General features: G+C 49.8%; 1 protein-coding gene across 7 annotated transcripts in view; it reads right to left on the reverse strand.

Moving 5' to 3' along the window:
* Positions 1–24,887, reverse strand: part of Pax (paxillin) — a 26,635-nt gene continuing 1,748 nt past the window's right edge. Inside the window, exons 1-11 of one of the 7 annotated variants that reach the window (XM_025303077.1) lie at positions 24,593–24,609; positions 22,043–22,142; positions 13,208–13,371; positions 6,599–6,776; positions 6,350–6,482; positions 5,840–6,041; positions 4,268–4,588; positions 3,998–4,171; positions 3,360–3,590; positions 1,411–1,531; positions 1–1,338 (exon numbers count right to left, since the gene is read on the reverse strand). In XM_025303077.1, coding sequence (XP_025158862.1) covers positions 1,193–1,338; positions 1,411–1,531; positions 3,360–3,590; positions 3,998–4,171; positions 4,268–4,588; positions 5,840–6,041; positions 6,350–6,482; positions 6,599–6,776; positions 13,208–13,371; positions 22,043–22,136 — 1,764 coding nt within the window. In that variant the 5' untranslated portion in view covers positions 22,137–22,142; positions 24,593–24,609 and the 3' untranslated portion in view covers positions 1–1,192. Of the gene's footprint in view, positions 1,339–1,410; positions 1,532–2,424; positions 3,145–3,359; positions 3,591–3,997; positions 4,172–4,267; positions 4,589–5,839; positions 6,042–6,349; positions 6,483–6,598; positions 6,777–13,207; positions 13,372–13,768; positions 13,914–15,900; positions 16,298–17,026; positions 17,112–18,499; positions 18,634–22,042; positions 22,143–22,209; positions 22,372–24,592; positions 24,610–24,887 lie in introns of those variants that run through there. The other 6 variants (XM_025303076.1, XM_011154245.3, XM_019845046.2 and 3 more) reach the window with 6 other exon arrangements.

Genomic DNA, 24,887 nt, shown 5'->3' on the forward strand with positions numbered 1-24,887 from the left:
TTTATATGTATACATACACCTACACACACGCCGGTATCGGTACCAGTCACGACCGGGAATTATAAGGCAAATATACATGTACTTTTTCTGCTTCTTCTCTCATTTAAAATGAATATCCCTTGTATACACACCCACGTTAAATTCTACTAAGAAAGTTTATTGTTATAATAAATGTGCGTGTATACGTGAAATTGGTTCTTTAAAACTGATCTTTATTATGTAACGAGATGCCAAATAAACGAACGAATGGCCTACCTCTCTGGCTTTATCTACCTGGCTTTGCACCGAAGCTTTATACATCCGTTTCAATTCCATTCGCGCTTCCCTCACATCCGATCGTTTGTTTTTCTCTCGCAAGGCATTACATAATTCGATGCTCCGACAGATCGGACGTATGTAAACTCGTAATGTTACTTGTGCGGTAGAGTCGGTTAAATCCCAGACCGTTTCGCGCGCTCGACTCTATATAAATATTCTTATAAATATATGAAATATCTAACGCGCGCGCGCGGGAAGAAGAGCTCTCTCATCCGAGACATTTGGAGACTAATATCCAGCTGTGTCGTACAAATATTTGCTCGAGCGATTATACACCGTATATGTGTATCCACTAAGGTATACTATAATAGATATACGCATTATTAGTAACGGTAAACTACTGTATAGCACCCTTTTCGTTAATTCTTAAACGGCATGATGAGCTCAAACTGAGCGGTTTAAGAAACACGACTTACCACGTAAGGTTATTACAGTTAAGACCCATGGGAAGTAATCAAGATTATACAGAGTGTTCCATTGTATCTGTTCATAGTAAAAAAAAAAAGAAAGAAAAAAAAAAACTATCGACTCGAAAATTGTTAAAAAATCTCGTTAAAAATGGCGAAGGTAACGGGACATCCTGTATAACTTCCAAGCCTGTCACGATGTTCGTCAACACTTGAAATTCCATGCATTTTCCTTTTTCTTCGCGATAGCACTATTCAAAGGTCAATATTCCCTCTTTCATATAAAAAAATGGAAATTCTAAAAGGCCGTGAAGGCGGCTCAACGGACGAGCCTGGTCTCGCGTTTTTATCTAGACAGTCAAAGCAAGTGTGTATACCGCGTACGTATTCCGTCCAAACTAGCAAAACCGTGTCATCGAGAGCGAAGTAACAGTCTTCCGCTCTCCGTCCTTATGTTACAAATATATTTATCCAAAGAGCTTGTCGAAGCAGCCATGGCAGTAAGGTTTGTCGTTTTGTTCCTTGAAAGTACCCTTGTTCAGCTGTTTCAAGCAAAACGCGCACACAAAGTGCTCAGGATGGAATTTGCGGAACATGGCCGTTATGCAGCGACCTGTAAACACGAAGAGACAACATGTCGTCACCGAGGACTTTAAAAGAAAATGATCAAGTCTTGTCTACCCACCAGTGATGGGTTTGTGGCACCCCGCACACAAGGATCCCCTCTTGGCGTGGTAGTGCGTCTCGCAGTACGGCAACCCCTCGTGATCGAAGAAGGAGCCTCCCTGAAACTTTTGCCTACAATCCTGCAAAAAAAAGACATTACGATGCATTTAGGAAAGTTGCAGAGAAAAATGTTACGTGCGACAAAGTATGTTCTTCGAAAAAAAAAAAAAAAAAAAAATAAAAACAACAGTTCTGCAAATGTAAAATATATACTTAGAAACATTTCGCTTTCACAGTTGGATTAGAAATTAAAAGAAATACATGTATGTATAAACATATGTTTTATGTTGCTATGTGGATTGCACACGAATATCAAGAGTGCTCAAAGAAATATATACCGATTTACAAGCATACTCTCGGCTTGATATGGCGATATTAAAGATGTCGCAAAAGTAATACGACTAGTGGAGTTTGAGTTTATTCGACCGTTATCAAGGTAAACAGACAGATATGTAATCAAGAGATAGCGCGTCTCGCACTTATACTTCGAGAACTCAAAGCAGTCGAGTGTCCAATACCAGATAATTGCGCCGTCTTAACTTATTCCACAGACGTACGATATAATACGCACAAATCACACACGTGAAAAAGGCAATATATTAATGTACAATTTCTTTGAGCGCTCCGTGCTATGTGCACATGCGCGCATTTTTGCCATATGCGCACATAGAATTAGCTTCATGACAGATGAATGAAAATCGACTCCCATTCCTGATGGGAGAAGCATAATTTTACACTGTCTTTTGGGTAATGCCATTCCGCTCCACTCGCCGGCGCTGGAACAACCTAAGAAACGTAAACATTCATTTGCGACGATGACGGTGCCGTTCACCGCAGACTCGGCACGGCCCTTCGTTGCGCACTTGCTTGCCGAGGGACGCGCGTGCGGAAGAAGAGAGGCGGCGACGCGCGTGCGACGATCGACTCCGTGTCGTGTGTGTGTTTTCTTGTTTTGGGGTTTTCTTTTCTTTTCTTTTTTTTTTTTGAGTGGGGGTGGGGTGGGGATTTATTTATCTTTACTTCGCATACAGTACTAACAACATTCACGCGGCTCGACTATCGGCAGGACGACCTCTCCGTTGCCAAGAGCCCGATGTCGAGCGATGTCGAGTCGTGAACTCGGAACGAGGAGAGGAGCTTGCAGCTTGAACAATCGAGAGAGCTTGTCTCACCGAGAGTATACTCCGAGAGAGGGTGTGTGAGTGTGCTGTGCGTGTGAGAGATGCGTTCGCGGTGTGTTCGTGCGTTCGCAACGCGCGGAATCGAGGCGCAGCGCCGGGAGCAATGCGACGATGACGCTACTCTCGCCTCTCGCACTCGGCCTCCTTCTCGCCTCGGTCTTCGTCAGCGGCGCCGGCTATAAATCACCTGTCATCTGAGGAAGTCACGGGGGTGGCTCCGCATTCATAGAGCCGGAGGGCATATGCAGGGGGTGAGGTGGGCTGGATTGCGGTGGACAACATTACGCGAGAGTCGGGGACTCTGGAGAACAGTAGCGAGACATTCGGGTACTTTGGACACGCGAGAGAGATTGATTCGACGCGATTCAGACCGAGGCGATCGACCGACCGGATAGTCCTTACGCCTCCTGCTCCTCCTCTTCCTCGTCGTCGTCCACCCCGACGCACTTGGGGCACACCGGCTGGCCCTCCATCGCGTAAAAGGACTTTCCGGAGACCGGTTTCTTGCAATCCTGCAATTGTCAAAGTTTATAGAGCGCGTCTGCCTGCAGCGCTGCTTCTCGCGACTCTCGCCCTGCGACGGATTTTCAGAATGGTACGCGCGGGAATGAGAGAGAGAGAGAGGGGGAATGCGGACTTTTCGACGATTTCCGTAGAGAGAGCTGAAAGTAAAACTTGTCTTTTTGACGATGAGGATCGACGAGCCGTGGTGAGCCCGACTACCTACCCTGCAGACGAAGCAGTCCGGATGCCATTGACTGTTCAACGCGGATATGTAGTTCTCCATGATGGCTCGGTTGCAGCCGCCGCACTTGGGCGCGAACATGTCGAAGTAGTCCTCGCGGCAATACGGCTTGCCGTCCCGCTCGTGGAAGCCCTCCTCGCCAAACTGCTTGCCGCATTGGGCGCAGAAGAAGTGCTCGGTATGCCAGGTCTTCTCCAGAGCGGTCACGCATTTCTGCAAGCAAAACGTGCGTAACGAACAGATAGCGGCTACGGTGCTGCTAAAATACGCTCACAGACCACACCTGGAACATGTCGGGAAAAGGAGTATAGTTTGGCAGTTTTTTCTTCTTTTTTTTCAGTAAATATACTAGTCCGGAACGGTGTTCGCGTGCGGGAACGCAAATGGGTTCAGTCGCGAGGTCCACTTTGTTCGTTTCGTCGTCCAAGCGTCTTGGGAACGTCAACGGGCGGGAGAGATCAGGTAGGGAAGGTATGCGAGGGAATTTTCTCCAGTCTGGTCCTCTTTATTACTCTCTTTAACTGCGTTCGCACCGCTTGAACGGTCATACCGACAACAACCACCATTACGACCTATACTCCTTTCCTCGAGACAATCCCCGAGGACAAGCGTCCCCTTACATCGAGAATCGGCCCGTTGCAGTAGGCGCAGCGGGGCGAGAACAAGTTGTGATAGTCCGTCTCGCAGTAGGGGTGACCCTCCCTCTCGAAGAAGTTGCGCGTGCCTAGCTCCTGATTGCAGTGGGTGCACGTAAAGTGTTCCGGATGCCACGTCTTGCCCAGAGCTGTTATCACCTGTGCAGCGAAAACATTATCGAGTCAGCGAGGGAGCGAGAGACGACATTCGCGGACTTCGATCGTCGATCGAAGGTGTCGGGAATCCACAGCTACCTGGCCCACGATGGGCTTCTCGCAGGCGCTGCAGCATCCCTTCTGGGTTGTGTTGACTCCTTGGCGGCTCATGTCGGCCTGGAGGTTGCCGAGCATAGAATCCAACTGGTTCTGCTTGATATGTGTGACCGTCTGGGTGGTGTGGTGGCTCTCCCCGTGTTGCGGCTGGTAATGGTGAGTCGTGTGGGTCTCGGTGATGTGGACGCGGGTCTGCTGCGTGCCCTCGGCCGGCAGCGGACTCTGCGAGCTCTTGGTGGCTTTGTTGGGCTTCGCGTACGGGGAGTCGGTAACCGTCTGGTGTTGATGAGTGCCGCTGTTGATCTGCAACGACACGTTTTCGTGGGGCTCGAGCGTAATAGCCGGGACCGGCTTCTATTCTCACTCCGAGAAATTGCTACCGAAGCAGATGGTAAAACACGTGTAGTGCTTGAAAAGTGCGACGGTCTCAATTTCTCGGTGGTGTCACAGCCGGTGTCAAAGCCGAAACCAAGCCTTGAGAAGCTCTCTACGAGGTCCTCTGTCGATCCCTCTGTGCGAAAGTGTAAGTTGGAAACGCGTGTGCGTGTGCGTGTGTGTGTGTGTATGTGTGTGTGTGTGTGCACGTGGAGGTTGTGTGTGTGTGTATGGAAAAGTGTCAAGGTTGTGACACGCCAGGCGATTTGACGGGCAAGGTGAATGTTGAATGAGAGAAGAGGAATGCAAAAGAAACCCACGAGATGTGAGGAGATGTCGATCGCCACGGGCGAGCTTGCAGACTGGCCGAAAGCTCCGGCTGTTTCGGCGGATTACACGCCGCCGTGGTGATGCCCCACCTCGACCTGACTTCGTTCTCCTCCGGGCCATCCCTGCCCCGCCGGAAAATCGGTGGGCAACGAGGAGAAAAGGAGACACCGCGAGGGAACGGGGGAGCCCCGCGTGGCGGTTGGTAGTCTCCGTTTTCTCGGCTGCGGCGACGACGGCGGTGGTGGTGAGGTGGTTATTTTCGTAACGTGGGGAGCCAAGAATGGGCAGGAGTGGATTTAACGCTCGGTGTTTTCCGATTCTGCGGTAAATCAACCTGGATAGACCGATCGGACTGGGACTGCCTAGGGATTGCCTGTGCACCTGTTCGCTGATAATGACCGCACGTACTCGCAGGGTGTACGCAGGGAACGGTCACGTCGGCTCGACAGGGATCGGGAAACCCGAAAGCGGATTTCATCTTTCGTCCAGATGCTCTTTCTTCTGGGTTTAGGTCGGCGGGCGCAGCTAAGGAGAGCTACATTTTTTCTGTGTGTGTCTCGTCACGTTGGACCTCTTCAGCATGCAAATCGCTCGAATGTCACCGTCAAGCCAGATTATGCGCACAATGCAGGAGGCAACATGAAGCATCGAGGGGAATGAAATGTACGCCAACCCCTCCGGCACAATTTCAAGCGGAAAAGCAGACGCCCAGTTATGCTCACCTGCTGAAGGGGTTGTTCAGCAGCCCTTGAGGAACGGCGCTTTTCAAAGCACGACATTCAGCGAGATCTGCCGTTCCGCAAGAGCGTTAACGCGTTAAACGCGGGGTTACGTGTCTCCATGATGTACCTTGAATTCGGAAAGCGAAGCCATTAGGTCGTCCAGCTCCTTGGTAGCGTTACTCGCAGTGTGACCGTTGGGGTAACTTCTCTGAACCTCGGTTCGATTCAGCGAGCCCTGCTGGCTGGACGGATAACCGTCATAGACCGGCTGTATCTCCGTGGACGTCTCCTGTATGGTAACTTTCACCCTTCCGTCGGCTGGATAATCTCTGTTTGGGAAGGACAACTCCGAGGTAATATTCCGCCATCGGGAACCGAGGATCCCGCTGGACCGCGGTGAGTCGCGGTTCCTCTCTTGGTATTATGGACCATCAACAAGGGAAAAGAAAAGAACAGAAATACCGCCGCGTCGCGTCGCTGACAAATCCATTCCCGCCCTCGAAGTCCCCGAAACTCACCCGGGACCACCTCGCGGTCAACCTCGGTCCCGAGGTTACTTACGATCGTGAATTCTCCCGCTGTCACAAGGTTAATTGTTGCTTACACACACACACACACACACACATAGAAAGCTCACCCGTTAGGCACGGCGGTACTTAGTTCTTCGAGCAACGAGTCGACGGTGGGTCGGGAGGCTGACAAGCTACTCGGGGAACGGAGCATGGGACTAGTCGCGCCCCCGTTCATCCCTGTCGTGGATACGCGGCCGTCTACAATCATGAGCAAAAGAGAAGAGCGTTTAAATGCGACAGAGAGAAGTCGCTTGCGAGAGAAGCCGGGGCTGGAAGGTAGCTTACTCAACCCCGGTCTGAGTAATCGGCCTGACCTCTTTCTTGGTAGTGGCTGTTATAGCGCGCGTTGCTGAGGTCTTGCAGCAGGGTGTCCAGCTCGGAAAGATTGTTATTGAGCGAGGGCATCTTGCTGCCGGTGCTGGCCTGGGTGTAAGACGCGCTTCCGGTCTTACCGATGGTCTCCTCGATCGCCTCGCGGTTTTGGTAAGTAGGCTACAACATTCGAGAGAGCTCGCGATGACGGTTAATCGCACCACGTCTCTTTCCTCCCCCCTCCCTCCTCCTCCTCCTCGTAAATTATTGGCGATTGTTAATCTCCCGATTGGCAGGAAACCGTTGTAATGACTCGGCGAGGGGCAGTCACGACGTGACTTTGCGGAAGAGACAGGAGCTTTCGTACCAGACAGAGAGAGAGAGAGAGAGAGAGAGAGAGTTTTGCGATTGAAAGAGACAGAGGAGCGACTGGAGAGAATTAATGCGGAAAATTAACGCCCCAGAGAGACGCGAGTCTCTCTCTCTCTCTCTCTCTCTCTCTCTCTCTCTCTCTCTGTCTCTCTTTCTCTCCTTCCCTCTCTTGATGAATGAGCGGCACGAGGACAACTTGAGCGACAGCTGCGACGATTTTCTGCATGACGCTGTCGAAAAGCGCTTTTGGCTTGTTAATCGACAAAAAGCGACGGCTTGCCAAGTTGCCGCGGAGTGCATTATTATTTAGGAACGTGATGTCACTAGAATCATTATGCGGCGCGCGTGAAACGCATCGTCCCATCTCAGGACGACACGCGCCTTCAGTTACGACAGTCAATTTTAGATCGTCTTTGAGCGACCGGCACAAACGCTCCCTCCAAAATGTGAGCAGAACCGGCGAGCACAACCGGCAGGCAAAAGCTGGATTAATCGACAAATGTTTAAGCGATCAGTTTAATCGTCGAGAGCACATCGTAAAAGACACATCGAGTCTTCGGAGCGGAATGGCGGAAGGAAACTCGGCGATTGCGGTGATATCGATCGCGCCGATTGCAATTTCGCGTACGTAGAACGTAGAAAAGTTCGCCAAAGAGCGGGATCCGTTCGATCGTATCTACGAAATTGCGAAATTGCTTGCAGACGCGCGACGCGATGTGTCGCGTTAATGAATAAATCAAAAGCGATTGCGAAATCGACGATTCGCATACGAAGTCGCTCGCGCGCGCGCGCGCAAGTTCTGTCTTGTTTACCGAAATTAAATTTAATGCTTGACGTCAGGAGCTTATCGACGGCCATCCGTGACCGTAAATTGGGAACTCTCTGCAAGGCCTCGAAGAGGATCGTAAATGGCGCGTAATCGGGGCGATCGAGTTCTCGCTATCCGACGGAAACAGATTGCAGTCGGATTTCTGGGAATCTTCCCGGTGGCTCGCCTCGTCAACGAATTTCCGGCGGTGTGACTGTGTTTTTTTTGCTTCTTTTTGTTGCAATAAAGCGGTGTTACGGCGCGTCCTGCTGCCGGATGAAAGGAAACTGGGTTACACACGCTGAGTTGTCGGCCTAAAAATACCCGCGACGAGCCAGCAGAAACGTGTCAGCAAGACATATCGGCGCTTCGCGGGAAATTTCGACCGCGATACAGCTATGAACGCGAGGAAGTTTCCGCGAGACGCATTCGCGCTATTCTTCTCTCTCTCTCTCTCTCTCTCTCTCTCTCTCTCTCTCTCTCTTCTTGTCTCTTTTTTACGCGAATGCGTCATATCCGTCGTGTGAGTCACGTGGCGACTTATCGTTCGACGACGGGTTCTTTATCGTAATTAACATCGATTTGCATTTCTTGGACATCCTGAAGCAACAGTCACGACACGCTTCTCACCTCTCCGCGATCCGTGAGTCTGCGGCGCGCTGAGAGGAAAATACAGCTAACAGCGTGAAAATGACGGTCAACCTCGACACCGTCCTTTTTTTTATATTTAGCCTTCTCAGGAAGGCTAAATAAAGGATTGTTCAATTTTTTTAATTTTTTAATTTCTAATTTTTTTAATTTTAATATATATATATATATATATGTGTGTATCTTTTCTAGGTTAATGCTCCTCTACCTACTATGCTTTTTTTTATATTTAGGTTTCTCAGGAAAATTTTGTCCCACTTTTTAGGTCTTGATATTTTAAAAAAAGTTATTACAATAATACATAATCAGCCCGGAATGATGCTGACTGTTTCGCTTTTCGCAATTACAGTCACAGGTACTTGCGACTCCGACATCTCGCAATTGCGCATTTCGCGTCCTCGCTGCACATCGCGCGTATGTTCCACATCCGCGCGAACTCGCGATTCTTCACGCTCACGTGCTCGCGCTGTTACCACATTCGGCGAGGTTTATGCAACGGGCTGCAGTTCGAGCGTCCGCAGTGCGAGCGTCTGGAATCGTTCACGCGCGCAAGCTAAATCCGCGTCAAAGGGAAAGCTTGACAGCCGCGACCTTCGCCTCGCCAACGAGATTTTTGGCACTCCGGCCGGTAAGAAGCGTTATTACTCGTGAAATCGCCATGACACAATGAGTAATCGACAACGAGGAAAGTTACTCGCACGGTTTCCGTCTAATCACGTCAAGTTTCAGTTTCAATCGAATATAACCGCGATACAGGGTGGGAAAAAAATTGGTCATTTGCGACACTATTAATAACAATTACACGACGGAACAACTAGCAATAACTACAGTCGGGAAATTCATCTTCGCAATGAAGAAACGTTACTATCACGTATTTTGTTACTATCGCTCATCGTCGGGAGGGCAAAAAAAATGACGACAAATCCGCGGGAAATCGGAGCGGAGTTTTTTTCACCGCGACTCGGCGTGATAAGCCCGTTGACACTTTCGCCAAATTGGCGTCGCGAAAATAGTTGACGCTCTGTGTGAAATTGGATCGCATCGCAGCTTGCGATCCGCGTCCGAGGCTGACGTGATCGCAGACAGCAAACTCGACGACAGATCTTCTGCCTAACACAACACGCCTGGCGGCGCAGAGTAATGCGCGCGTCGTGATTTATGCGGCCGCAATTTATTAAAACGCAAAGTAGACAGCTGCCGACAATACCGAGCGTCATGTGGTGTCAATGTGCTCGTCAGTCGTTGAACGACGGTCGTATCCACCCTTAGAACGTGCGGCTATTTTTCCTGCCTTGTCTATCCACGCGTTACCTGAGGATCTTCTCAGTGTCAGAGCGAGTTGGACGACATGGGACGGAAAATTAGACGGCGAAATCATTCTTTGCGAGCGGACGCTGAAGAAGAAGAAGAAGAAGAAGAAGAAGAAGAAGAAGACAAACCCGACTAGAAATTTATCCCATGGTTTTGATCAGGTTAACCTCGTTTGGACATCAGGTCCCAATAAGGTAATATTATCGGGTCCTAGTAAATCATGTAACGCAGCGTGGATATCAGGACCTTAGTAAGGATTCATAGCCAGGTCCTTATTGAATTACTTTATGGAATCCTCATTACGTTTTTTTTTCAAATTATGGCTCCTGATTACTCGCCACGGCTATATTGGATGATGATATTAGAAATAAGGAACGGCACGCTGAGAATTCTTTCATGTCATTTCCAAATAAAAAGATATTTGCATGAAATAATATTTTAGATCGCTCGAGCATACTTGTAAAATGTTTCGGAAAAGAAACATAAAATGAATAACATAAGTTCACAAAGTATCACAAGGTGACAAGACATAAAGTAGTGTTAAAGAGAAAAGTTGCATGTCACGTTAATTTTGCAACTATTTATTGACTGCTAAGAAAAGGATAGTTTCTATAGCATTTTACAAATATATTCAAGTGATCTGAAGTGTTTTTTCAATGCAAACATCTTTATATTTGAAAATGACACCTTGAAAAATTGTTTTGTTAAAACTTGATAATGCAAATCGTATTAGGTACAAAGGATTGACTGATTAACTGAACCATATTATATCATACACTAGGTTGGTATATTAAGGTCCTAATGTGAACACTATAACCTTATAAAGGTCTTTCTTACTCATTTGTCGTTAGGACATTATAAGGACTGACTGGTACTTAGGATTACCTTTCATTCACTCTATTAGGTCCTTATCAATCAACGTTACGTGAACCTGATCAAAATTTCTAGTCGGGAAGAAGAAGAAGGAGAGGAAAAAGAAGAAGAAGAAGAAGAAGAAGAAGAAGAAGAAGAAGAAGAAGAACAATCGTTCAACTCGCTACAGAGCATGAGCGCGCGCTTGATGCTGCTCTGCGCTGTGTCGAGCCTCTCGACAATTTCAACAACACACCCAGGTCACCACCCCGGGTCGTTGTATAAATAATTTAAACAGTTGCGAGACTGTGTACGCCACATTCGAGCGTCGTGGCAACGATTACCTGAACTTTCAGCGGGTTCGTTCACCCGGCACGGAGAACGCTCTCCTTCGCCGTTCCGCGTAAACGATAGCAATCGATGCGGCTGAGCATAATCGACCGCGAAGCAAGTGACATTGCGCGCGACGGAGGAGGAATGATTCTCCCGACTGTGTAATTACTTCACTGTACAATCACACTCCCAGACAATACCGAGCGCTTCTTTCTCCGCGCGCAGCGCGGTCGGTCGGTCGGTCGGTCGGTCGATCGGTCGGCTCGATCGCTCGCTCTCGCCAGGGGCGAATTTCGCGCGAGAGTCGACGACGAGTCGGCGAGCATGAATAATAGAAATCGCGCTGTCCTAGGCCGGCCGAGGATCGATACCATCGGCCGGGAACGTAACAGGTGTTCTTCCTCGTGGAAAACTCGCGCGGCACGACGCACGCGTGTGTGTTCGTGTGAGGACGCGTATGGATTTATGCCCGACTTTTCCACGCGCTCGACCGGGAAGCACGCGGATTTGTTATCTCTTTCTTTATCTGTCTTTCATTTTTTCATTCGCGCACGTCCCCATGGCCGCCGGACAAACGACGAGGCTGCTTCGCGACGATACATTTATTACGACTCGAGAGTATAAGCGGCGCGCTTATTTTTAGACACGACGGAAGGTCGAAAAATCATGTCGCGGGCAAGACAACGTTCGTGCTGAATTTGTCGTTGCGCGTTCAAGAATGAATCGGTAAGCGCGAGTGGATTCCCGCGCGTGGCTCGCGCGCTTCGACAGAACTCGCCTTATTAGCTGAATAACGGAGTCGCGGACGAGCGAGTTCTTTTTCTTTTTTTTTTTGCGTTCTTGTGACTCGTGTGTGTGTGTGTGTGTGTGTGTGTGTGTGTGTGTGTGTGTACTTGGACGTGCGCTCTCTCCTCGCCGCGCGACTCCGTCCAGAGAAAATAAATATTACGAAGTAACTCGAGACTCTTTCCCCGACTTATACGCGATCTGCTTGCCGGGGGCGCGCGCCGAACGTTCGACGTTTGCGCCGTAGCGCGATGCTACGAACCAGTCAATTTTAGACGCGATATTGATTCTAATTTTAGCCCTCGCCGTTGCGTCAGAGCTATTTCCAACGGCGAATTTTATTTGATTTTCGAGCGTTTTTCAAAACAACAACCGGCAATCAGCGGCGAGACGGCGAGAGAGAGAGAGAGAGAGAGAGAGAGAGAGAGAGAGGGAGATAGAGGAGGAAAACGATTCTTCTCCCCTTCGCCTCGAGATCTCGGATCTCGCCCGAAGATGATTTCAGCTTTCAGCTGAAATTGTTCGCTCGGAATTCGACGTGTCTCCTTCTCCCTCTTCCTCACTTTCGATCAGCGAGCTTCGTCTTGGAATCTGGGGGGGGGAGGAGGGGCGGCGGGGGATTAGAAACCACTCGAGCGCGTAGGTACGGACGTAAACGGCGTTTTTGGCCCTGACAAGCGGCCACGGACGATTACTCGCGGCGGACGAGGCCGCGTTACATCTGCTCCGACATCGTGTATCGACAGTTATTAACTCCGTTGGCGAATGGGTTTATTTATGGATTACCGTCGTGTCGCTCTCTCGTCGTCGCGGCAACGACGTCGGATCGTTCTATTTCGGGACATTTTGTAGACTGGAATCGCGAAAGCTTGTTAGTGCCAAAAAGTTAATTTTGAACAATTCGAGAAAAGAGGCTCGCCTAATTAAATGCAGTACTGCCAGCGAGACACACAGAGCGCTAACAGATCAGCTCTTGTTCACCGAGTGAATCAATCAAGAAAAGGTCGCACGATTCAAGAGCGCAAAACAGATTTGATCGCAGTCGCCGATCTGAATAACGCTGAGCAGGTGCGCTCGTTATGTCACACGGCGCGATTATCGAGAATCTCCGGCCGGCCGGCATCGCCAAATCGCGCTCGCTTCTGGCCATCACTTATCGTCGTCGTCGTCGTTTCGTTTTGTATTCGGGGACACGCGAAGATTCAAGCGTGACCTCCAAAGCCGCCTCCCGAGCGATCGCCGTCGAGACTTCGCCAGCACTTGGCTCCATCTGACGAGCCCCGAGCGTGGCTTCACACAGACAGAGCGTGGTCTCTTCAGCAACGGCGTATCTCCTACCTCGTCGATAAGCCCCACTTCGACGTTCTCCGTCGAGGGTCTTATCGTCGGTAGCGATTACCGCTTCGCTACCCTCGCTTGAGTCGAACTCGTGAAACACTTTCTCTTTTTGTGATTAATGCCCGCCTATTAGTGTCGTAATTAAAATCGAGAGTCGACATACCGATTGCGAAGGCAGTGGCGAGGTTCGACTGTCGTAGGATCTATACCCGCCGGTCGCATGGATGCGCGCACCGTTCAGCGACCCGTAACCGGGAGTCGCATTGCCGCCGCCGACGTGGTTCCCTTCCGACGACACGGTGTTCTGCAAGTCCGCCAGCAGCGCATCTGAAACAGCACAGGTCGATCGATCGATCATAATTTATTCCGTACAAACGCCCCGAACGTGAATCGGAAGAAAGGTCGAGCTGTGATCGAATCAATTGCTCGATGACATTTGAGTTGATTTCGACGAGAGAGAGAGAGAGAGAGAGAGAGACTCTCTCTCTCTCTCTCATGAGATACGAGTAGTCGAGTGGAACGCACGTGGCTACTTTTATTTCACCTCTAAAGCCGGTATTCATATAGTCAGGTCTCATATCCAAGACCGACTTAAGTTCACTTTCAGAGACTCCGTAACCAATGAAATAATTTGTACAGCATCTGAAGACGAGTACAGTTACTGTTGCAAGCTTAAGACAGTCTTAAATATAAGATCCGACTATGAATACCAGCCTAAATTTACCGAGGAGAAGCACTCTAGTATTTCCAGAGCTTTCCGTTAACCAGAGCGCACCGTTAATGTCGATTCTCACTTTTGTAACGTAAACAGAGCAAACAGCCGCTACGCGCGAGACTGCCTCACTATCGCGCATACGAGAGACAAACAGAAGAGATTATTTCGGGGAAATATAAACGCGACACCGTGTTCCTCGGCAATTTCATCTTTCCGCGCTCGATGGGCCGTATTGTATTGCGTATTAATAGAACATCATGCCCCCCGCTTGAGCGGTCGAGCTCAAGCTGGCAATTTTAACGTTTAAGTAATATCAATTAAAACGTATCGAGAGACCCGACGACGAACCGAATGTCGTTGCACGAGGTTGGAGAGTGACGCGTTGGGCGAAAGTGAGCTGACGCCGTTGCTGGATCAATCGAGCTCACTTATTTCATTTCGAGCTGGCGCATGTGAAAAAGGAAGTGTCACGACATTGTTTCACGATGACGCCATCCCGGCCGCTTCGGCCGGGATGTCCTTGGCAGGCGCGCATGATATTGTCGCGACACACGTTTCATTTATTTAATCTGAAATGTCGCGAGAGACTATCCGCCGGCGGGCGCCTCGCGCCAACATCACCTTTCGCGCGGCAAGTCCATGTAAGAGTCCACGTACGAATGACAAAGAACCTCTTCCGCAAAGAGTGCCTCCGCCCGTTTTTCAGTCGCCGATTTTTAAATTAAATTCTATGCGAAATGATAGCTCATGATATTTTTCACATTTCATTAATCACAAAACAGTTTTACATCGAGCACACGATTGGTTTCAGAGATATAGAGAGGGTCAAAGTGGTCACGCTACCTACTAAGGAAGTTTGCCGCTAATAACGTCTCATCGCACGAATTTTTGCGGAATTCAGTATCTACGGGTTCTTTGATATGGGTTCTTGTTTATTACTAATTCGATGTCAGATTTAAAAAATTCAAGCGAATGTACGTAACATAGCGGACACAAATAGTGAAACAATTATTTACTTTTATTAGAACATCTGTCATGTTGTGGTTCTTTCCGCTAGCTGACTGCGAATTTTCCATCAGATTTACATTTATCTTCATTTGTGTTCATTTGAGTCTTGTTTGACAAAGAGTGTAATGTTTTCCTCTAATTATAATACTCAATATTTAAGAACCGATAACTTCAGAACTGAATTTTTAGATAACTTTTGTATTATTGGATATAATGATATATAATTATAAAGAGTCACGGAAATTGCTTAGGCACGGGAATGAAAAAGCTTCTAAATATAACAAATAAAACTATCATGTTATCCTTTATGCGTCGTGTAACGTATCAATTTGAATTTTTTTTTATGAAGAACAATAAAAAAAATACACTCTCCGCTCAAAAATTGTCGTTGAGAAAAAATTACTTTCGAAAACCTAATAGAAAATTCGCAATCAGTTAGCCAAGAAAACCACAACATAACAGTTCCAATAAAAGTAAATGATTGTTTCACTATGTGTGTCCGCCCGCCATGTTGAATTTTTAAAATCTGACATCAGATTCATAATCAGCAACTCAAGGAATCCATAGATACCGAATTTTGCACGAAAAAGTTCGTGCGATAAAGCGTTATTAGTGTCATACTTTAATCTTAATAGGTAGTGACCACTTTAGTGACCCTCTACACCTTTGAAACCAATCGTATGTTCAACATAAAACTTTTCTGTAATTAATGTCTCATCATCAACTAGCTTTTGGCATAAAACTCGACTCCAAAATCGAGGACCGAAAAACGGGCGAAAAAAGATGGACCTTTCTTGCGGAGGTTCTTTATGTGACAACGCTTTGGAGATTGCAGTTAATTCATATTTTATGATCGCATGTTAAGCGGGTCAAACGTACAAACTGGCCTCCGTCGAGAGGAGGCCTCGGATCTCGAGGTGAATATTTCGTTATCGTACTTGCAGGAACGGTTGCGACATTGTTTGAGCAAGAGCGACGTTGAGTGGCACAAAAGTGGCCGGTACTTGTGATCGCGATTGCACGCAGAGCGAATCGAGCATTGAAATCGAGAAGATCGGACACCAAAGCCCGGACCTAGTTAGACTCGCCTAAGTCTGACAATCGGGGGAGGGGAGGGGGAAACTTGTATTTACCGAGAGTAACGAGGTTACTGGTAGCTTTCTCGTGATTGTACACCTGGTACAGGTTCTCCTCTTCGGGAACTTGCGCGCACCGCGACTCCATCGCGACCGCGAGAGAGCTCAGCTCACTCGACACACCCACTATTTCAGGAACGTTGAACCCCGACGAGCGCGAGTCTCAGCACCGAGTTCGGCGAGTTTGGCCCGCAAAAATGCGCCACCCGGAGAAAGTGTTCACGAGCAACGGACAAATCCTCCGAGCGAACGACGAGTCGAAAGGAGAAGTCCTTTCCGGATGCGCTGCGCGCGAATATCCTCCGTCCTTGATCGAGCGATTTTTTCTTTCTCGTTTTCTCGCGCTCGAATCAGCTACCGTCTCTCGGCAAATTTATCTCGATTTTATCTACAACTGCGAGGAAGAGCGAGACATATGAGAAACAAGAAATTACAAGAGAATCACAAGAAATTACAAGAGACGCGAACATCATGAAAGCTGAGAAAATATTGACAATTGTTGCGCGACAGTTGCGCGATAAGCGCGATATCGATCGGTCTCGGCGAGTAATTTCAATGTTCTTGATCGCACATCGACATGAGACGTTCCGTCGGATGTTGAGAGTTAGAGATTGATCGCCGATAAGAAACGCGAGCGACTCGATCTATCCCGAGCTGCGTGTCGTCGTCGTCGTCGTCGTCGTCGTCGAATGTCCGGGAATTGCGCACATGTCTCGAATTATTATTGTATTACCGCTGTATCATCGCGTCGGCATCGTCGCGTCGCGAAACGAGTTATGCAAAGAAGCGAGCGTGACTGATCGAACGTCCCGATAGCGAGTTGTAACTCGTCGCGGTAAGTATCGTTCGACGACTCGCGAGATGCAGCGAAATTTTCCGCGACGGCTGTTACTGTCTCTCGCGACAGCTCCGCTCGCGAAATTCATCGCGAAAGTGACGTCGCATTATTTGACTGCCGATCGGAATGACTGACGGCGCAACGACGAAGGAAAAAGCGAATTTTCCCGTCGCCGCAAGCGCGCGCGCGCGCCTTCTTCCCGCTCGCGAAGGATTCTCGCGCACTCTTTCCCGGACGCGTTCGTCCTGCGATGTTCCACGCGAGAAAGCACCTGAGGAAACTCACGCGTACGTGCGCGCGCGCGCGCGCTTGTGTGTGTGTGCGTGCGTAAAACGCGACGTGCATCAGCATCGACGGAACGGTACTGATTGTCATTGAAGTTCGCGAGAAAGCGATACCGAAAGCGAGCTACCGCTGGAGGAGGAGGTGAGGCGGCGCTGGAGAGGAGGAAAAGCGGAAAGGAGGCACGTATGGTGGGGCATTCGCGGACGGCGGTCGGAAGCTGCGGTGCTAGGAAGAAACGACCTGGGCAGCTGGTCGATTACGGGGAAGCAGACTGCACCGAGAGATGCGGCTCGTCAGGTTGCGGATTCGAAGAAACTGATAGAGCCGAAGAAACCTCTCAGCCGCCAGAACCTGGAGCGGATGCGCGCGCGCGCGCGCGCGCCGTTGTGAATTAATCAACCAAAGCGACGTGTTATTAATTGGAGTAAGATTTTCTGCAGCCGCACGCTGAAGGAACATTTTTATTTGCGCAGCAGAACTTTGGATGAAAACTCGATGACGAGGCGCGAGCGATATCTCTGTTATCGCGATCGAAAACATTTTTCTCTCTCTCTCTCTCTCTCTCTCTCTCACACACACTCTTGCGAATTCTCTTCTAGTATCCAGCCGACAGAAAAAATCGGCCCGCAGGAGGAGAGTTTGTTTCCCGTGTGATGCGGCACGATGAAACGACGAATCTCGATTGAAAGAAAAGAAACAGAAAAAGAAGAATCGCGCCATTATCCTGGCTATGAGAGACGCCTTGTATTTGCGACTTAGTACTGTCCGTCCCGTCTGAAATCCGCGCGACCCTTCTTCAAAATTCCGCTCAACACGCGCGATTTCGCGCACGGAGTTTGACCCTCACCGCGCGAGTTTGTGCCCGCCAATGCGATCCCTTTTGCCTCGCAACGCGCAGAAGTAAAACGCGTTGAGTAATCGTCTGAATGGGACTTAACATTGGCACGGAGCCGGCCGAGCTTATCGAGGTCTATTTTGCACGGCTGATTCATACCGTCGCGAGTCGGACATCAATATTGCACGCTGCGCGTAAACGCACGTAAATCGCTCGCTTATAAATCGCGACAAGGCGGGCCGCAAGATAACAGGGAGAACACGTTGAGCTACCTCTACGACTTTACCCTTCATAGCATCGTCTACAATGGCAGTGAGCAGTAAGAAGTAAGCGTAAGAAATAAAGCAATCACAGTCGATTATGACAAAAATAATTAACCGTGGCTGGTCCATTCCTTACTGTTCACACGCTTACTTCTTACTGCTTACTGCCAGTTTGTAGACGACGCTTCGCAGATCAACGCGATCGCTACTCGCTCTGCCGAGCAGATCACTCGCGTAATCCGACCGACGCGGACCCGGCAATCACCGCGAAAGTCGCAACAGCGACTTAGACGGACTGGAACAGACGAGCGTTATGGAACACACGTCTCGCGGGCGATTAGGGTCAACAGGGCGATACTTAAGCCAAGCACTTACTGATGTATTGCTCCCATCGTGCGTGACGTCGAATCGTCATCAGACGAACCGGTGAGATCGGCGACGCGGGTCTCATCACATCCGCCATTGTTGTCGCGTTCGTGCAAGAATGTCACTTTGCCTACGCGAGGAACAACGACTTACGCGGTAATGTGATATTTCGACGCACGGCCCGTCGTGGGATGGCCCGAGCGCGAAAATAAATTACCTGCGAGAGCAGGTAATGCGCCGACTGATGCGACAATTTCTGCTATTTCAGGCGTCTCTCGGGTGTCTCTCGCGGTGCCGCGGGGAATGCTCGATTTGCTTCTCGGCTTGATGTGGTTCCATCGTTCGATTCGTTCCCGTGAATGTTCATCCCGATTCACTTCCTCGCCACCGGGCCGGTGGCTTCCAACTCCTTGGTAAGTTAACTGATAGTCAAATCATATGTTTGTCTTTGTCTAAATTGAAGGAAAACCAAAGACAAACGTGTGATTTAACTTACCAACAAGTTGGAACAACCGGCCCAGCCCAGACAGAGTTTCAGCTTGTCCCTCCAGCCGAGGAGGACGACCTGCAATACGTCGGAGACGAATCCACGACGGCACCAAGCGGGAAACCGAATCGAGCAATGTGACAATCTGGTTGCGCTCTGGTTCTGGTTACTGTCGTAATCCAGATTTACTTATCCTACCACCGGACATATCGCACAAGCTCTTACTGATGCGGATACGCGGATACGCGCGTGATTTTTCGCGGTAGCGAAAGCATCCTGCGCGACGATTTCGTGCACCGCGAATCCCCCTCGTCTCCGGCTGCTCCGGAACTTGCGGTCAAGTTCCTCGAGGTTGTGGCCATTTCCTCGTCTCGAGGCGCGGCGCGAGAGAGATAATTGCATGTTTCGCGCGTCGCGTTGACCGGACCTCCGAAAATATCGCTTCGAAGCGAGAGTGACGAGAGAAGAATGGGAGCGACAGGTGGCGGTTGCTCAACAGCGGGTAGAAAAGAGAAGAGAAGAGAAGAGAAGAAGCAACGCGAAAGAGAGACGCGATCGCGCTAAAAATATATATTCCTAGTCGCGCGTTATCGATCGCGCTCGGTATTCACTGGCGCGGCGTCCGGAGCGGAGCCAACGTAAATCACAGCGGAGCGAACTAAATCCGCGCTGTTATGTGTTGTGCTCTAACCGGCCGCGAGGTAAAAATAAACCTCAAATTAGAGCGGAACTAGAAGCTCGGCTGGACCGGCGACACCTTAATCCTATTCCAGAACAGTCGCGCTTTCCTCATTCTCGAATATCAAGCGACGAGGAGACGAGAAGACGAGAAGGCCTCCTCCTCTCCCCTTCCACGCGCATCGCGAGACCCTCATCTGTCTCGGTCGTACGAATCGAGCGCGAATAAAGTCGCCAATGATGATGATAATAATAACATAATAATAACAACCCGCCTCTCTCTCTCTCTCTCTCTCTCTCTCTCTCTCTCTCTCGACGTGACGCGTAGGCGATATGAACATGGCAATGTCGCGAGCATCCGCAGAACGAACGAGCCACTGAGATTGAACGTAATGCCTTTGCGAGGCGCTCAATAGGATAACACCCGAATATCCCGAGCCGAGTGGATGACTCTGTTGTCAAGCACTCTGCAGAAATTCCGTCGAATGAAACTCCACTTGAAGAGCGAAGCGACAGCCGAGTCCGTCGCGGCCGAGTGACTTTTCGCTCACGCAGAGTGGATCCCCGAGCCAACATTTTCATCCAAACTTGAAGAGCGGACCTCAGCTATACTCCACCGTCGCCGGGACAAGATCCACTCTAGCTGATTGAAAAATTCACTCGTGCGACCCGTGTGTGTATCGTCCCTGAGCTGAGTCTCCGTTCACTCGTTCGTCAGCGTCGAGAAATGCAGGGGGGGGGAGAGAGAGAGAGAGAGCACGCGGTCATTAAAAGGTCATTCGCGAGCGCAAAGTGGACACGAGGTCGCGTCGCGTCGTCAGCGAGTCGGCCTGCGCTTACGAACTGGACACGTGGATCGACGAGCACGTGGCGCGGATGCTCTCGCGGGATTCGTCAGGACTCGCGCGACTCGGAGATGATCGATCAGCTCCGGATGTCTGGCGGTACCAGACGGGACTGGCAACACCACGTGCTGTTGTTGCCGCCGTTGCCGCTGCACTTGCGAAAGCTCTCTGTTACGTCGACTCTGTTACCCTGCCCCTGCCCGCGCTCCGTCAGCGACGATCCCCGATTTTAATATAGCCCCGCGGCGGACTGGTTATCGCGAGTGACGAGACGTCGACGGTCGTTCGATGGACCTTCAGCAGTCCCGCTAAGAGACACCGATAAGAGACGCGCGCTGTGATCAAACTGTCGCGGATACGTTCGCACGATACACATCACGAGTGAAAAATCCCACATCTAGCACGAGAGAGAGAGAGAGAGAGAGAGAGAGAGGCTGCGCTGCTAGAAGAACGCGCTCAAAGCCGCGCGCAAGTGAAGACGCGTCAGCGTCCTCGAGCAACGCTGATGAAACGGTCCAAGTGCGCGCTAATAGCGAGCCGCGTGAAGCGTAGAAAGCAGCCGAGAGCTACACCGCCAAGTGCTTACACCGAGACGGGTAGAAACGCGGACGTTGGACGGGGAGAGACACCGAAAGAGCAGAGACGTTCGTCTGCAGCAGCAGCTAGACCAGATCCGTTAGGTGGATAATGAGTCAAGTATATCTGCTCTGTGCCTGATGATAATAAACGTTTCCCTATCTGTCGTTCAATCGTCGGCAGAAGAGATCCGCCGCTCGCTATATCTGCCCTCTTCTTCCAGAAAATACCGTTAAGTCGTGTTTCCTCGAGATAGACACGCGGGTCACAGCGGATCTCGCGAAGAGCCGCGAGAACGTCGCGTCGCCGAAAGCTACGAAACTACGAAGGGAACTCGACGGCTCGGCTTATTTCGACCGCGCGACTTTTCCTTCCTTTTCTCGCCGGTTACTCGGTCAACCGATCGAAGGTATCTAAACCGGCCTTTATCGCGCCTTCCTACATATTTGCGCGCGGCGCGAGAGCGGCCGTAGGAAGTGGAAACACGCGAGGCTGACCTCATATGGAGGTGTGGATCCCCCGAGGAGACCGATCGAGGGAAGAGGAGATGCCTACGCGCGCGTTCGCGTTCACCTTGAATTTGCACGTCGCTCGTCGATCGTCGATCGTCGAGGAACGCGCAACGATGACGTAGTAATTCGGAGTGCGCTTCGCAAATTAATCGTGCGTGTAATCGACGGTCGGAGGTCGCAAGGATAGTCACACCCTGCAGCTTGATTATAAATCTCTCTCTCTCTCTCTCTCTCTCTCTCTCTCTCTTCTTCTTCTCTTCCTCTCATAGTTTTAAAGGTCTTATTTTTCGAAATTACATTTCCGGCACATCATTAACGACTCTACGATCCGATCAGCGCCTTATGAGAGAGAGAGAGAGAGAGAGAGACTCTTCTTCTATTTTCGGCGACTGACGCTCCATTGGTAATTAATTTGTATTTCATTTTGATGAAATGTGGCGAAAAGCGAACTTACATCCGGGAGACGAGCCCTTCTTCATGGTAATCCTGTAAGGCTGATAAATGTCGCCTGGTTCTACTTTGCCGTACATTGTCCGGTCCATGGCCATCTTTATCTACTCACCACGCGGGCGCGTAAATATATACACACACACACACACACAATGAGTGACGCACACTTACACGTCCTCTACGTCCGCGAGGAATTGGGTGCGCGTGCGTACGCGTGCGTGCGTGCACGTGTTCACTCACGTGGCAATGGTGGAGCAAACGATGGAGCTGGTGACATAAGCCCTACCAGAGGGAAGTAATTGCGGTTCTGCGTTGCGTGACGGCGAATTGGCGCTAATTTAACCAGTGCGGTACAATGAAAGGAGACGCGACTTCCGAAACGATTCAATTTCGAACCGCCGTACCGAGCCGGCATCGTTCCCTCGAATTCATCTCGTCACGAGAGGAAGACCGGAATGGTCTTTTTTTCTGCCGAATTTTCAACGCGTTAAGAGGCAAGCGTGACAACAAACGAACGAAGAAGAATTTGAAAGGAAAAGAACGAGAAGCACGTAGCGGATTAGCTCGAGCATGCTTCGAGATTCTCGTATCTCGTTGATTCGCGAAAGTACAAAAAAATTCGCCTGGTAGGGACCAATGTCTGATTATTCATGAGGGAGGGGCTAATGAATTCTAGAATGTAGAATCGCGGGCGCACGGAAGCGAGGAAACGGAAGGAGTGACGTGTCTCGCAGCACCACGCTAAGCGAAATGATTTACTCGACGGCTCGGCGGAAGAGGTTGACCCTTAACTGTGTTAGTGAACTCAGGTTCAGACAGACCACGGCTATTTCGGCTGACTAATTTTAACAGCGTGTAAAACTCATCCGAGCTCTCTCTCTCTCTCTCTCTCTCTCTCTCTCTCTCTCTGCTGCCGAGGGTGAGTCGCAAATCAACGTGACGGATGAGAGATCGCTCGTCCGAATCTACTGGACAAGTAGCAGTTTGCTAATAATTTATGTTTCGCGGAAAGAAGTTGACCGGCACTCGTAAACCTTATTCACTTCACCAGCGCAGTGAACGACGACAATTGATTGGCCGCGCGTACCCGCCGAGACGGAAAACTCGCGAGTTTCGGAGAAAAGTCGGAAATTCGGAAATTCCTCGGAGCCGACAGAGTACGGAGCGCAGCGGGGTACGAGTAACGGGTTAGCCGTTGCGCCACGACGAAAACAGCGAAGCGGGCCAAGTAGCGCGATGTGCCGCGACGCGACGCGACTTTTTCCGGGGTCCGAATTGGCGAACGCGGAAACGCGTACGGAAAATTTGTCGCCGACCGCGCACGATTGCATGCGCGCACTCTCCTTGGCGGCGGAGAACGTCTCGAGAGTCGGCGAATAAGAGTAGTTGAAGCGCACGCGAGTGTATTTCCGGCGCTCACCCGCGCCCAGTGTCACAGAGAGCTCTCTTTCGGTCTCTCTTTCGTCCTGGCCCCGCTGTCTCCGCTCTCGGAGAAAGAGAAGCGTCGAGCGACGTCGTGGAGAAAAGACAGAGAAAGAGAAAGAGAAAGAGAGAGAGAGAGAGAGAGAGAAGCGTTTATTATAGCTTAGGGCAGTAATATCTCCCCCACTCTTTCTCTTTCTTCCTCCGTTTCCATTTTTTACATTTTTTGTATGCATTCTCTCGGTGAACGAAGGTACATGAGTAAATGTGCAAAAATGAGAAGCAGACGGAAAAAGGAGCGGAGGAGAAGCGGAAGAGGAGAGAAAGAGAAGTGGGTTGGAGCATCAAAGTACGCGTTGCGACAAAAGAGAAGAGATGCATGAGCGGATAAACAAACACGCGAGGCGCGGAAAGTCGGTGAAAAGAGGATTCTCTCTCACGACGATATTAATAAACAAAACGTAAGAGATAAAAATCTCACGACTGGCGGCGGGATGCCTAAAATGTATATCGACGTCAACGGGAATTATCGCGCCGATGTATGTACATTGAGCGTTGCTATCGTTATCAGGGTTACTATGTTATCAACGCGAAAATCCATCGGCCGCTAAAGAGCGGCGCTAAAGAAGCGGCTCTTTACAAGTTAGCCGCTGTGAATGTCCAATGTAACAAATTGCCGTGCCGTACGTATAAATAATTAAGGTAAATCCCGGAATAATAAATCAGCGCCCTCGACAGATCGGGATGTGTAACAAAGAGAGTATGCGAAATATTACCAGGAGCAATGACCGAACTTTGCGCAAAGTCCGCGACCGATCGCGAGCAAGATTGAGAATCGTGTCAGCAATCCGTGATGATTAAAAGGCGCGATGCCGATATTCGCGATCGAATAGCTGACTGACGACACGAAACGGTGGGCGAAGCGCCAACAAGTGCCGTTCACACCTCGATACCTCGTGTGTCTTCTGTGTTATTACGTCGATGTGCACCTTCCGTATCTACTATCCCAATGCGCTGTTAATTACTTTCTCTCAATTAGCAATTGTACGCAACTGGACACACACACATACACACACGCGCGAAGCTCATCCCGGTTAGGTTTTGATTCTCTTTTGACAAACACACCACACACCTCGACTTCACTTCCAGACCATGAATGGCAGAAAACTTCTGCGCTCTCTCTCTCTCTCTCTCTCTCTCTCTCTCTCTGTCGCGAGTCAACCGAACGACACCATAACGAGTGCTCGACGTGACAAACTAATGTACAGTTGGCATAACACTGATGCAACGGCGAGGCCATACGCCATACGCGTTGAGATAATAGTTACGATCGTCTCTGCCCCTCCAGCTTTTCTCGCGGCTTTTCTCCCCGCGTCGTCGCAATGCGAATCAACACGCGATCGTTTTATCCGCGGATTTATACGCGA

The sequence above is a fragment of the Harpegnathos saltator genome, unplaced genomic scaffold (assembly GCF_003227715.2).
Source record: "Harpegnathos saltator strain DR-91 unplaced genomic scaffold, Hsal_v8.6 scaffold53, whole genome shotgun sequence".
Lineage (NCBI taxonomy): Eukaryota > Metazoa > Arthropoda > Insecta > Hymenoptera > Formicidae > Harpegnathos > Harpegnathos saltator.